This window comes from Heliconius melpomene, chromosome 4, assembly GCF_056956725.1.
Source record: "Heliconius melpomene rosina isolate 202511_hmr_F chromosome 4, ASM5695672v1, whole genome shotgun sequence".
Lineage (NCBI taxonomy): Eukaryota > Metazoa > Arthropoda > Insecta > Lepidoptera > Nymphalidae > Heliconius > Heliconius melpomene.
Window position 1 is genome coordinate 6,967,944 of NC_140392.1, and position 15,387 is coordinate 6,983,330.

A 15,387-nucleotide genomic window follows, 5' to 3' on the forward strand; every position below is an offset into this window, starting at 1 on the left:
TTAATTTTTGTGAATATTAATTACTTTTCTATGCATTTTTTTATTATGAAAAATACGTAGTTATAAATTTATCATATTATTTTTATTAATTTATATGCTTACTCGATCTAACGAATACGATTATTTATATGATTCCTTGGCAATGTTTTTGAAATGTAGACACTTGTGTTCAATTAGATAGGGATACCGGCCCTGTTCCTCACAGGTTACCCCGCCCAGCGCCGAAAATTGTCAAGAGCCCTTAAACAAAATTAACGTGAAACTTTTAGTTCAATTATCTTTCAAAACATTCCGCATTTTCAACACCACTGTTAAAAGATGCCTTAAAGCTTCGAAACACAAGCGCCCCAATGAAATGAATTCCAGATGTGCCTGTTTAGCAATGTGTGCACGCAGTCCAAGTATCTGTCCACTTCAATATTATATGTGGTCTTAGTTTATTTTCCTTAAATGTTATAATTTATGGTCTTCCGCGTTTATGTATTTGTTTTTATTATTTGTACTTTTTATTATCTATATCCTCAAATATTATAAACTAATATTGATAAAAAATTGATAAAAAAATAAATAATGTAAAATAATAAAAAATATATAATTGCTACAAACACTACACTGTAATACACAAGGGATATACAACTCTTGATTATCTTGACGCTATTTTTATGGCCAATTGAAACTTTCATAAGGCTGATGCTAAACAATTATAATATTTAGTACAGAAATAGCATTACGATACGTTTTAAAAAAAATGGCGCCGTGCTCAGGTTTGCTCCGGCTGGCGCCGCTCAAGGTTTTCGACTTAATCAGATCTGACAGTTCATAAAAAATAAAAAGTTACAGTTGTAAGTTGGCATCTGGTTAGGTTGTGTCCATTGAGTGGTCGTGGCAGGCCTGACTGCAGGGCGGGGGGGCCCTCCCGGCGCAACCCGCAGTAACCAAGAACAGTGTTGGCACCGCCTGAGCAGTGTGTTTCGCAGGGGCTGCCGAAAAGTCTTCCAAGCATGGAGCTGAGGACAAAGCGAATTCAATCATAACTGCTATGAAGGAGAGAATGAAACAGCGAGAACGAGATATGCCAGAAATTTTCGAACTTATCAGGTAATTTTTGGAAAGTACAACTGCGGCAATTGCTACAAAAATTTTTTTTTTACTATGTACTTTACTCTTAAAACTGTATAACTGTGACTGGTGTCTTATATCTAAGATTTTTTCTCCTTAGTGTATATCATATTCGGGCCTAACAGTGAACAGGTTTAATGATAAGACTGAATGTATCTAGATTATTAGATTATTGCATTTATGTAAAACTTACCATAAAACGGACTAAAACAACAGCTTTTGACCTTTATGTATATGCAACAGACAGGTGTTCAGCATTGAAACAGAGGGACATTCGGCACACATGAGCACCGTGAAGCAGTCCGTCCTAGATGGCACCTCAAAGTGGAGCGCGAAGATCGCCATCACAGGTTCGAAGATGTGTCGTGATCTTTTTTACAGATCTCGTTGCAGATATCCAGATCCAGATTTTCAGAGGCGCCGATCGGGACATCACCAACACAACACAGACACACTTAATTTACTAGTAATTTTCGTTTCATGTGGCGGCCAGGCGGACTTTTAACGTCGACCCTGACACTCACATAGACAGCCTCGAACAGGCCGAGCAAATCACTATAGAAGGGACTTCGAAATGGTCCTGCAAAATCGCCATTACAGGTTTGCAGTGGTCTTTTGCGGCTCCGAACCGCACGCTCGCAAAATTTGATTCTATTAGAAATGACTTCGCCTATTTTCTCTATACCACTTTTTGATATGTGTTAAAATTTATTTATAAATTTAAATATAAATTTACAATTATTTTGGGACAAATCAAACATTTTAGCAGATATCAAAAACTTCTTTGCAACTTTACTTTACCTTACTTTACTTTACTAACCCAATCCATTCACGGTCGTTAGTGCACCGCCTCAAATCACTTCTATTGACAAAATGTAGCTTATTACAACCATTACACAAGGAAATTCCACGAATCTAACACTTACAGAAAATAATAATCTTTTAAACAATTTGAGCACACTAATTTAATTATTACTATTTGAAAAACATATTATATTAACACTGTACACAATATATGATAAGTGCAAACAATGATCCGGTAACACGTTTGTTAAATAAACACTTGCATGTCTATCACGAACTACTATTAATAATATGTTACTGTCACTCACTTCCAGACCCGACACTGTTATGCTGACAATATATCGATTGGATGGATTCACTCGAAATTATCCAAATTTAAAACCCCCTAGTAGACCTGAATAGGTGAATGCATAAACTTAGCGAAGCAAACGCATGCAGGATATCAAAACCTGTAAGACGAATATCCTTTTCTCTTCTTCCTTCTGCTATCTCTTCTGAAACTTTCGATTCGTGAAAATTCCAATTTAGATTTCATATCCGTACATAATTTTAATTCATATTTTGAAATTTACCTTGACCAAGTTTGCATTAGAGTTGCGAATGTAGTCGCTATTTTCAAGTTGTTTTAGACTCGAGTTTGGGCCTATACATAGATAAAATTCTGGTAGATTTGAAGCTAGCGTCTTCCTACCCCCCATTCCAACATACCACAGGAAACCCGCATTAAGCTACGAATCATCGAGGTAACGTTACAATTCTGAAAGGTAAGTTAAACTTGCTAGGATCATATTTATAATAAAGGCATAATTATGTTATTAAGTAAATTGCAAATCATCTCATGATTAATAGTTCTGTTGTGATGACAGAGTAAAATAAATGTATTAATTTGCATAAAATTTTGTTGTTTCATGTAAAAGCAATTGCCTATAACTTGTTTTGCAACGCCAAAAAATGAGCTTGATCATAACCCAAGTAAAAGAAGTACTTTGAAAAATAGATCATTTTAATTTTAAATTAAGCAAAATAAATGTTGTTAAGCAAAATAAATGTTACGAAAAGAATGAATAAATGTTTAAAAATGAGTTTTTCGTATACAGTCATCTGCGCTCAGGGGTTGATAGCTAAAGATAAAAGCGGAACATCCGACCCATATGTAACCGTCCAAGTAAGCAAAGTGAAGAAGAGAACCAGAACAATGCCTCAGGAACTGAACCCAGTCTGGAACGAGAAGTTTTACTTGTAAGTGTTATTTCATCAACTTATATATTTTTTGTGTCCCTCTGTATCCCTATGTATTTAATAATTCATTTCCTCAACTGGGAATCGAACCCACAACCTGTCGGGTTTACCGTCACACTTTCATCACCATCACTTGTAAATGTTTACTTGTAAAATACACATAACAGTCTTATTTCTGCCATAACAAAAATGTAAGCAAAAGTTACAATCCAAGAAAAAATTGAAAGTTGCAAAATAAAATCCTTCAAAATTGCTTATTTTATTATAGCGAATGCCACAATTCATCCGATCGGATAAAAGTAAGAGTCTGGGATGAAGACAACGACTTGAAATCGAAACTTCGGCAAAAGTTGACAAGGGAATCGGACGACTTCTTGGGTCAAACAATAATTGAGGTGAATAATAAAAATGCTAATACTTCTATCGGAATTCGAACATTAAATATTATATTATATAATAAAATATTCTATAGCCAACATTGCTGCTCCCATTTTTAAAGTAATTATTTTTAATTTATGGTTCACATGTAACATGTTTTTTCAACACGCAACTATTGATTTTCATGATTGTATGTACTTTTAACAATTTGGCCTACTTTCTCTTAGTTGTTAGAATGTCATTTTATACAGTGTTAGCTTATATTTCATCGGTTTTTGATGTAGGTGCGGACACTGTCAGGTGAAATGGACGTTTGGTACAATTTAGAGAAGCGGACAGACAAGTCTGCTGTTTCTGGAGCCATCAGGTTGCATATCAATGTTGAAATAAAGGGGGAGGAGAAGGTGGCACCATATCACGTTCAGGTAAGTGTAGATATAAGGGAAAACACTAAATTGAACATTCAAATTTAATATTATCCTTTTTTATTAAACATGAGATACGAATTATGCTTACTGAAATAAATCAAATCGTTTTAGTTTGATATGTTAAGTAAGAATTTTAAACGTATTTTACAGTCTTTTAATTTTTGACTCGTTAATTATATTTCTACTTAACTAAATTAATTTAAATTTCATTGATGAACCATAATAAATTTCTTCCAAGTTCCATTCGTCCAATTTCACACCCCATATGGGAAATTCAACAGGTTTTTATATATTGGCACCATGCCTCTTGGCCAAAAGCCAACGCTTCGGTAAGCATTGCGTTGTGCAGCAATTACTAACTTAGCGGAATAGCCGGAATACTGAATATAGTGAACAATAATCCGAACCGCATACGTTAATTCCCTTGGCTTGGCGAACATGGCGTGATTTGTGTGTGAAATATATTTTTCTATCCGTTGGTTCCGTATCTCGAAAGGTAAAAACGGAACCCTTATAGGATTATTTTGTTAGTTGACTGTCTGTTTGTCAAGACCATTTATCTCGAGATCCCGTGGAGGTATTATATTGAAATATATAAAATATTTAGACAAACATACTCGCAAAATATTCACAAAAGACCGTGCAAAGTGGAGTAGGTTGAGTAGAAAGGCAGACCCTGGTAATAACCGTGATTAATGCCAGGAAGAAGAAGAAGAAGAAGAGACAAGCATACAAAAATTTATGAAAAATTGCCTTTTGTATAAAATTCGCCGCGTAATAAAAGCCTCTCTCTAGACTAATGAATAAAAGATTTTAGCATTAGTTGGACCAGGAGCATGTTATGATTGGCTTTATCCGTAAAGAAATATAAAAATATTAAACAATTTTTTATTAGATTTCTCGAACGTGATAATGCTTCTTTACGCCATAATCATAGACGAGGCTGATAACAAAGTTTGATGGGGCAACTTTCGAATAAATGTGGAAAGTTAGGGGACATTACTAACTACCCCAAACTGCTAGCCGGCTATTTAAGTATAATTTCATCCCCGCATTTAGAGATATTTCAATGTAAATTTTAAAAATGGCCCTTGTATCGCTTATCTTAAAACTAATAATGATACTGCCAATCACAATTTGGAGCAACGAGTACTTACTTTAAAGGTAATTTTGTTTTTTTGTTGGAGCTTAAATAATCCATAGTAACGCATTGGAATAAAATCTGACTGTAACAACAAAGATAGTAGGTTTTGATTAAAACTTTTTTCAAAATATTTTTTTTTCTTTTCTCCAGCGTAAGACAAAATTCGGCATAGAGTTTTCTCACTTCGCTTATTTACAAAACAACACACAATAATATTATGCTATGTAAGTGTTCCAGCATTTGGACGTATCACCAAAAGCACTAACCTGAAACCGATTGGTTTGACATTTTTGTGTGGCTTCGCAGAAGGTGGGAAACCAGTGTTAAGGCATTACCGTTCTCATTAAGGCACCTCCTTTTCTCACATTCCGCCAAATTTTGGAAACATGACGTGATAAATGACGGAACTTAATTGCGCTTTACCCCGTTTCTAGAGTGAGAAAATGAAAACAATAAATGTTTCATTTTCTCGAGTAGGAATCGAACTCACAACCTCGCGTTTACAGTCGCACGTTTGTGCCTCTGCGCAATTCTCTCTTATTTTGTTTTATTATTCATATAAATATAATCCCAAATTTAATATTACAAATATTAAAATTTTCATTTAACTATTTTACCAAAGGCTTTTGGACGTATTTTATAATATTCATAAAATCACATTGTTTGTATACGTTTCCTTGTCAATTCCGCAAATATTAAACGGGTTGCTCTAAAGTTCGAGACAGTATGAAGTAAAACTTGTGTAACTTTCACGTTTAGCTTTTCCTAAAAGCTGTGCTGGATATTTGTATGGAATGTAAGAGAATTTCTCCATCTGCATAAGACTTTATTATGCCCACGGGTGATATGTGTTACGTAAGAGCTTATTGCGTAATATTTCAGTCGAAATAAGTTATTTTGGATGTTATTTTGCTTTAAAACGAATATTTTAATTAAAATGTTTAATTAGTTTTTAAATTTCAGTTTCAAATGCCAAATTGCGAGATTATTAAAATTACAAAGCCATAGTCGCATTATTCGATTTTTTAAAATTATATACTTAACTGTTTTAAGACTATTTTTAAAACTCTTTTTTCTTTAGACTAGTGTTACAACATACCGCACCTCATTTCCTGTTCAATTTTGTAGAAATTGCGAAACTCAACACCCTGTTTTGCCCTCACATAGAAGCCAAGAAATGAAAATATTAAATATTTCATAACCTCGAATAGGAAGTGAACCCATCACCTATCACGCAGTCACACGCGTGTGTCCCTGCGCCCTGGTCCCAACAAATATAATTTCATCCATAATATTAGACTGGAATATATAAATCTATACTTCTTATACTAATATAATAAAGCGGAAGAGTTTGTTTGTTTGTTTGTTTGTTTGAACGCTAAGATCTCTGGATCTACTGGATCGATTTACTTTATTTTTGTTTTGTATGAAAGCTGTATTCTTCAGAAGTGCTATAGGCTATATAATATTACATTACACATATATACTAATAAATTAAAATACTTTCTAATTTGACATGCCATTTATTCGTCCGGTCCGGTCCGCTAGTGTACTATATACATACATATATAACAATGCCTTTTTTATTCCCATCAGGTTAGATTTCCACGTAGAATGTCCATTCAAATCCTACCTTTCTTTGATCCAATTTAGCGATAAACGGAAAGGAACTACGAATCAAGAAAAACGCATAAATAGTGAATGTCGTTTTTCACTATGTCAGTGGGTTGAGCTTTCAGAGAGTACGTGTGACTATGTGCGCAATATAAGTTCTCTGTTACTTAGTTCTGCTAGTACTAAAAGCTTTTATATAAGTCGCTTTGGTAGTCAGCTAGTACTTGTAAGTTCAATTTTTCAACTGTATTCTAGACTGGACAAAAGGTTATCGATTGAGAGGAAATTTTGCTGTTTTTTTTTGGATAATATTTTTGGTGCGGTTGATTTAATGATATCCCCTGGCAATTATGTAAAAGTTCTTTTATAATTCTTAAGATTTTTTTTTCTGTTATATCAAAACTTTTGTAAGTAAGAAATAAAAGAAAATATTAAGAAATTATGACAATACAAAACCATTAAAATTAATTAATAAAATGTATTCTTTGTTTTAATTCAGTATTATAATATATTGATACAATGTATAAATATATTCTATCATTAATACCTCGGCATAATTATATTAAGCAATTTTCTTATATAAATGACGACCTATTTACTGACTTTCCAAACGAAAAACTAGGAAAAAATCTATGCTTACCTCACATAGATATGCATTGGAAGCTCACATCCTCGTTCAAGAAAATCCAATATTATTAAAACTTACACGAACTGGCTGAGTTTTCCTTCATCTTTTTACGGACTGTTGCTTCGAACATTACACGAAAAGTCTGTCTCAGTGAAACACGATTAATCTTCTGTCAGCAACTTTTCAATAACCTATTCTTCTATTAGGCTTTTGTTCTTTGATTGATTTTGTATTTAATTATAAGGAAATGACGCGAGGAGATTTACCGTTTTGTTATTTTTTTTTTCCAAAATGTCATTACCGAAAAAAATAATTACATGTTTACATAAAACATTTTTTTTATTTTATTTTTTTTACTTTTCTATTAACATATTATTATTATTCACGCTTCACGCTATATCCCGTACATAGTAGGGTAGACAGAGAGCACCTGGAGACCTAGCGCTATGACACTTCCGTTCGGTACTTTCCTCCGATTTTTGGAGGCATTGCGTTTTAAATGGCAGAACTCAAGGCCGCGCCGTGAAGATATACCAGAGGTGAAGAGCCAACTTCACCTCTGGTATATCTTCACCTCTTCACCTCTGGTAGTTCCACGATTGGGATCGATATTAAAGTTAACAAAATTTTCTATCTGACTTAGGTACCTACACAAATTTAGAATATAAAAAAAAATATTATATACTTTTTATTTCCATCGATGATAGCATTAAATCGAAAGTCTATAAATACAATAGGAACTACAATCGTGATATTCGCAATTATTTCATAACATAAGAGATAAGAGTCTACTTTGCAAACAATACTAACGTTACAACCAATATTTTTTTTTATTATATTTTATAAATATTTTTAGTTTCGAAACTGTAAACGCAAAAGTTGTAGGGTCCATTTCCACTCAGGGGAATTAAAAAAAATATTTCTTCTGTTGACAAGATGAAGAGAATACACACATTATACACTATTTTAATATGTTAGTTCAGGACAAGCCTCCTTACGTATTTGAACCTACAGATACTATAACTTAACAACTGAGTTCAATAGGTCATTACTTCAATATTTCTGTTTTCTATGTAGCTTTCGCACCCTGTGTAGTATATTTCGATGTGTGACAGTGAACTGTCTCATAAATTCACAGCAAAAATGCAACAATTCTGTACTAAAAAAATGTTTAAATTCTAACTGAACTAGAACGAAACGCGTAAGAGATAGATACACCGATAGATTCTATTGAGTGGAGTAAAACAAAGCTATAGTTTGATTCGACATTATGAAATACGCTATTTCTTATATAAATATACAAAATTTTGCTATTTTTACAATATAATACAAGCTGAATTATAATTACAAGCTGAATTCCATTATAATAGTTTAGAATTTTTAAACAGAATTAAAATATATTTACATTGTACAAATAACTTATTATTATTATAATAAATGTTAATAGTTCCCTCAACGTATATTTTTACAATAAAAAAAATAAATCGTACGAGACCATAACCACCGATACGGAAAACTTTTATATTATGTAACATAATATTAAACTAGCCCAAATTCAAATGACAGTTTACATGAGTTACCTTTTAACCCTTTGATCTTCATTACCGATCAGAATTCTGATATCGATATAGAAACTACTTTATATCACTATATAATTTAATAAATATAATATAATAAATAAATAATATAAAATAACCCTTAAACTTACTTACCGAAATATTATGTTATACGGATTCCTGGGACTACTATTATAAGGCTGAAGACAGTCTTGGGGGTTCTCTCAACACACAATGCTTCCAGAATTCGGCAGAAAGTGGAGAACGGAGTGTTTTAACACTAGGTTCTATCTGCCTACCCTGCTCTGTGCGGGATACAGCGTGAAGCTGATTTTTATTATCTATTTTACCTTTAGATTAAATTCTATAAGCCGCCTACTTTTATAAGTTAATCCTATACAAGTTATTCTTCAGTAATGTTGTTTAATCTTGAGAATTGAAAACCCATAACGATTCATGGAAATATTTCATGTTGATGCGACCATTTCGAATGCGAACAACTTTTAGCGCCTGCGGGATTCGAGTACATAAATATGGGCGAATTTTATTTTATTTACAAGGTAATAAAACTTTTTGGTTTATGCAAAATTCAACCTACATTTTTTTCTGTAGGTATATAATTCTATTTTACAGAAGAGAATTGTTTATTGCGCTGTGGGGCTAGGGATTTCATGGGAGTTTTTCCATTTTAATGTTAAATTTATTAATTCAATCTTTTTATAATAATAATAAACTAAACATTTAAATATTAAGCTAATATGAGGCCATCATGGCGCAATGGTACAACGTAAGCGTGATGCTAGTTGGTTCGATACTCAGTTGGAACAATGAACTATTTTGAATTTGCCTCTCTAACAACACAAAAAAACAAAAACACCGACTGAATAAAACTAAAAAGAAAATAAACAAGCCCAATAGTTGATTAGGATTGTTTTTCTAAATATTTTTTATTATAAATAGTTGAGTTTCTCTTGTTTGAAGTCGGTTATAAATTAAAATTTAAATATAAAAATGAGTTTCTACAATAACAACAACCCGTTTTTATTTAGATTGAAACACATTACTTTAATTAAAAAGAAACAACCTTAATAATTTCATCTCAAAGCCAGTAAGTACCTTTGAAATGAATTAACGAGACTCTACTATCAGTGTAATTAAAAAAAAGGCATACGAAAAGCATAAGCATATAAAATAACCGCTGTCTTAAAGGTAAGAAGTAATGCAATTAAAAAGTTGCTAGCGTGTGATACTCACGACCCCATTAGCTGTAATTACCGTCTCAGAGAGCTTATTAAGTTCCTCGCGAGAGAATAAACAGAAATAATAAGTTTAATATGGAAAATTGTAAAAAAGTTTAATCACTTAATGAATGCATGCCTTTTTATTTGTTTTTTTTCCCTTTTGTGCACTTTGTTACAAGTATTGTGAGATATTTTTTTTAATTAAAAATGAAAGTAATAAAGACCATCATGGCGCAGTACTACAATGTCAGACTGTTAAAGCGACATTTGTGCGTTCGATTCCCATTCGAGGGGATGAGTTATTTTAATTGACGATAAATTCAAAATTATTTCTTTTTTATTTATATTGAATACTCTGATTCTCATCTAGAATTTACTCTGGGATCAGAAACAAATACTAAAAAAACGCATTTTTAATATCAATCCAAATATATTCTCCATAAAGAAACAAACATATTGAAAATTTAATATTTCATTTCCAAAAAATAATAATGAATGTTTGAAAATGACAACGGGGTACAAAGCTCAAGTCCCAAAAACAAAAGAATGCCAAGTACAATGGACATCACGTAACTTGTATAACGTAAAAATAACAGCCAAGTTTCATTTTCACTGGATCCTCATCAACGAGCCAATATTAATATGAAGAGAAGAATTTTTAATACTTTTTTTATTGAAACCGAAGGAGAATGTATTGAATAAATAATAATTGTAATAAGTGAATAACTCTGGTATTGATGAAATGTTAAATTAAATTCAGCAATTTTTATGGATTTTTTTATCGTCATATTATGGCGATTGAAACTTGCATTGGCGTAAATGTGACAAGAAAATAAACAAGTTATATTTTATAGGTTATGTTTCTAAAAAAAAAGAGAAAATGAGGGGCGGAGTGTTTTAACACTAGGATCCCTATGCTTACCCTTCTGCATACAAAGCTGAAAAAAAAACAATTATTTCAATTTTAATTTTTCAACAATTATTTTAATTAGGACAAAGCACGAACATGATAGCCAACATTAAACAAAGAAAAAATTGCAAAAATTGCACCAAGGACAAAAATTTAATTATCCCGTATAATAGAGCGGGATAATAAAAGGAAATTGGATGAAAAGAAATATGACAACATTTTTTTTACTTTAAGCATCCACATAAATCTTGGAGAACATGCCGACTGTCAGGGGTTCAGTGAAACATGTCTCGACAAAAGAAATTAGGCTTTTTTTTACACTTCAAAAATCGCGCTCTCAGCTTTCACGTCGTATCTAGTGAAGGAAGATGAATGTAACAATCGTGTGACATAAAAACGTAATAAATGACTGACAGCTCATTCCTGTTGTAATGTACGTCTGTCTGTGGCTTAAATTTAGCTGCTAATGGATCTTTTTTATTATTATTAAGATTTTATGAGGCTTTTCTGACCTCATAATGGTAATTAGGTTCTTATTTGTTTTTATGTCTTTTTTTATGTTGCATTGCGAAATGAAACTAAATTAATAACACTTTCTTATACTGCGACAAACATCACAGCCTTCGATAAATATTGCGTTAATTTTGAGTCGCTACACTTGCAGTCGACTTGGACTCTCAATCATGGCGATAAAATTGGTTTAATTTTTAAATGTACCACCATCACCATCACCACCACCACCACCTGATCTATCGCTAAACATCAAACGGCGTCAAAAAAAAATGTGAATCGTTAAATCGTAGCTATACTTACAATTATCGCATATATACTATAGTATATTCCTCAACAAATATCCACTCACTAGACAAAGTCATAGAAAATTGAAAATTCTACAAATCTTAACATTTATATTCATTTTACGTCTCATGATAGCCAATATCCTGTGAATATTTCAGGTGTTCCAGGTGAAAGTGTGGGAATTCGTTTATTCGTTCGTCCCCGGCACTCGGTTCCGAGGTGTTGGCAGCGTCCGCTAGGGTGTAAAATTGATGTCAATCAAAGCCCCTTGAAACGTCACGTTTGAAACGTTTTTGAAGTCGCCAAAATTGCGTGGCATTATTGGCTTCATGCCATGGACGGAGTTGACAGCCGTTTGGTTTTACAGCCTATATTGACTATAGTAGTTGATGCAAGGCTTCGCCCGCTTAAAATTTATTGTAATATTTAAATAATAATTTTCCCTCGAGTCTAATGTTTCCATCCAGACACTGTAATAACAAAATGTTATTAATATCTACAAGAAAGTTTAGAATATCCCTTAAATAATAAAGAAAATCATGCTTTTGCATGCTTGAAATTTGAGAATTTTAATATTTATTATTATACCAGTATTTTTATTATCTTGGAAAATTTTGAGTTAATGGAAGTTAAGCCGAAGTTTTGCAGCGTATAAAATTTTGAATTCTTACTTAATAAAATGTTTCCTAAGGGATACATTTTGTGTGTAGGTTAAAAGAAAAGAAATTTTCAATATGAAAATTATATTTCCACTTTATAAAAAGAAAAAAGGTTTTATAGTTTCCCTTCTATTTCATAGGATAGAGTTAGATGATTTCCAAATCCAAATCCGCTTACGTTATTTTGTTTATGTTTATGTTTTCTAAATAAGTAGTTAAGTTGAGGCCGTTACGGCGCAGCGGCACAAAGGTGTAGCTGTTACGCGACGGTTGTGGGTTCGATCCCCACTCGAGGAAGTGAAATATTTACTTACGTTTATATTTCCATTTCTTAGCTCTAGTGTCGAGGCACAGGTGGGGAATGGAGTCTCTTAACACTTAGATTCCCTCTGCCTATCCTGCTGTGTGCGGGATACAGCGTGAAGCTGAACGAACAAACCATTATAGATTCCAAAGTTTATTTTATTATTATATTACTTACTATGTGTCGTCGTTTGGTTACCTCGATCCTCTACATTATTTTTATATGGCATATATTTTTTAAATCTACTCATATTTTAAGGGTAGGCCGAGAAAAGCTAATGATATATATCATTAGCTTCATTCCTCTCTACCGCTGCCCATTTAGAACCGTTCTGGCGGAACGCATTGAAACACTTAGCCATATATTTTGCGAAATATTTTATACAATATTTTTTTTTTATTATAAATTTAGTCGTGCAACTGCGACTTACCCTAAAATATTAATTCTCATGGCCTTCTCAAATAAGTGTAATCAGGATGAAAAATATCCTTAAACTCGAATTTGATTTTAAGACTTAGCTTAGCAATACGCAACACCTACAGAATTCAGCGGAAAATGGGGAATGTACTGTCTTAACATTAGGTTCCCATTGCCTACCCTGATGTGTGGGGGATAAAGCGTGAAGATGATTTAATTCAACCTAATTTGATCCAAATTCATCCATTCATTTACAACCTATTATCTATATATATAAAAGGGCTTGTCCTCACTGACTGAGGTAAGACGCACGCACAGCCGTAGCCGATGATGGTAGAAACCTTAAATTTGGACAAAAGTTTACTTTCGTAATCTGGACATCCACTAAGAAGGTATTTTGAAAAATTTTAACCCTAAAGGGGTGAAATAGGGGTTCAAAGTGTGTATGGAAAAAAAAATAAATCGGCACCGATTTTTATAAAATTTGCAATTTAGATTTATAAAAGTATTTAATTGAACACGTGTTTCATTGTTTTCTAGAATTCTCCCCCTAAAGGTGCAAATAAGGGGTTGAAAATTTGTATAGGTTTTTTTTAAATCGTACCAATTTTTATAAAATTTGAAATTCAGACTCTTAACGTATATAATTAAACACACGTTTCATGCTTTTCTAGAATTCACCCCCTAAGGGTGCAAATAAGGGTTGAAAGTTTGTATGGAAAAATCTTCAAATCGCCACCGATTTTTATAAAATTTGATATTTAGACTCTTAAAAATATTTCATTGAACACATGTTTCATGGGTTATTAGAATTCACCCTTAAATACGCAAGCGAAGCTGCGCGCGTCCGCTAGTAAATTATATTAAGATGAAGTTTCTACGCAATATAATATTATATTCAGATACCACTTTACGCGTACAAAAGTTATCGGAAAATTTTGTTGATGTCCCCACATGATCTAGATTCTAAGATTACCTCCTATATATTCGCAACTCGACAAAAATATCTTTGACGTGTCAACGGATTTGCAAAGATTGATCTGGGGATCACAGCGTTCCTAAAGTGTATCCTAGATTTACATAATACTAGAATAGACGACAAATTGAACACATATTTTATTAAAAATAGGGTAATAATAGATAATTTTGGTGGAAAAGGTCGAATTTCATGCAGTTTCAATGATAGAAGTTAGTCTTGGTAAATGAGCACGAGCATGTGACTGTAAATGCGACAGGTTGTGGATTCGATTTCCACTCGAGGAAGTGAAATATTTGATGCTTTCATTTTTTCCTTTTGGTGAAGAGGCAAAGCGCAGCATCGAGATCCACCACTCAACACGCAATGCCCCCAGAATTCGTGGGAAAGGGAGTGAAATAACACTAGGCTCCCTCTGCCTACTCAGCTACATGAGGGATAAAACGTGAAACAAAAGGCAGTGATAAAAAATATATTCCTTTAAGTAAATAAACGATAATATATGGAAGATATATACTTACTTGTATGTTAGTATATGCTATAGTATCTGAGTATCAATTACTTAATGCGATCTCGTCGATTCAGAAACTTTCAATCTTTATATTTGAACAGAAGTAGGTCAATTACATTTGTTTGATCTCCCCTTATCCTTGAACTGTTTTAACTTACTCGTGCACTGTATTTTTTACGTTATTGTTCGGACCATGTTAAATCGGGAATTTTATATGGATTATTTTAAATCAAAATCACCTTCACTCTGTATCCCGCATATAGCAGGTTAGGCAGAGGGAACCTAGTGTTAACACTACGACAGTTGTGAGTTCGATTCCACTCGAAGAAGTGAATTATTTACGTTTATATTTCCATTTTCACAGCGTTAAATTCTGCCACTCAACACGCAATGCCTCCAGAATTCAGCAAAAAAGGGGGAACGGTGTGTTTTAACACAAGGTTCCCTCTGCCTACCCTGCTGTATATAAAATCAATAATAAAAATTACATTTCAAGGACAAGAACGATATTTAATTATTACATACACTTTAAACCACCCACAATGTACATAATATATTTTAAAATACCCCATTCCACCCCCTACGTAGGTCACATTTAAACTAATTTATCTCTCGTTGATTTATAAAGTTTCCGTAATTAAACGGAGGCAAAATATCGGCA

General features: G+C 32.9%; 1 protein-coding gene across 5 annotated transcripts in view; it reads left to right on the plus strand.

Moving 5' to 3' along the window:
* The window catches only part of unc-13 (protein unc13 homolog), a 65,122-nt gene that overhangs the window by 27,519 nt on the left and 22,216 nt on the right, over positions 1-15,387 (plus strand). For 2 of the 5 annotated variants that reach the window (XM_085185131.1, XM_085185130.1), the window contains 5 exons: positions 966-1,098; positions 1,363-1,469; positions 3,021-3,162; positions 3,431-3,557; positions 3,825-3,965. In XM_085185131.1, the coding sequence (XP_085041257.1) occupies positions 966-1,098; positions 1,363-1,469; positions 3,021-3,162; positions 3,431-3,557; positions 3,825-3,965 (650 nt within the window). Of the gene's footprint in view, positions 1-965; positions 1,099-1,362; positions 1,470-1,612; positions 1,720-3,020; positions 3,163-3,430; positions 3,558-3,824; positions 3,966-15,387 lie in introns of all 5 variants that reach the window. The other 3 variants (XM_085185132.1, XM_085185133.1, XM_085185134.1) reach the window with 3 other exon arrangements.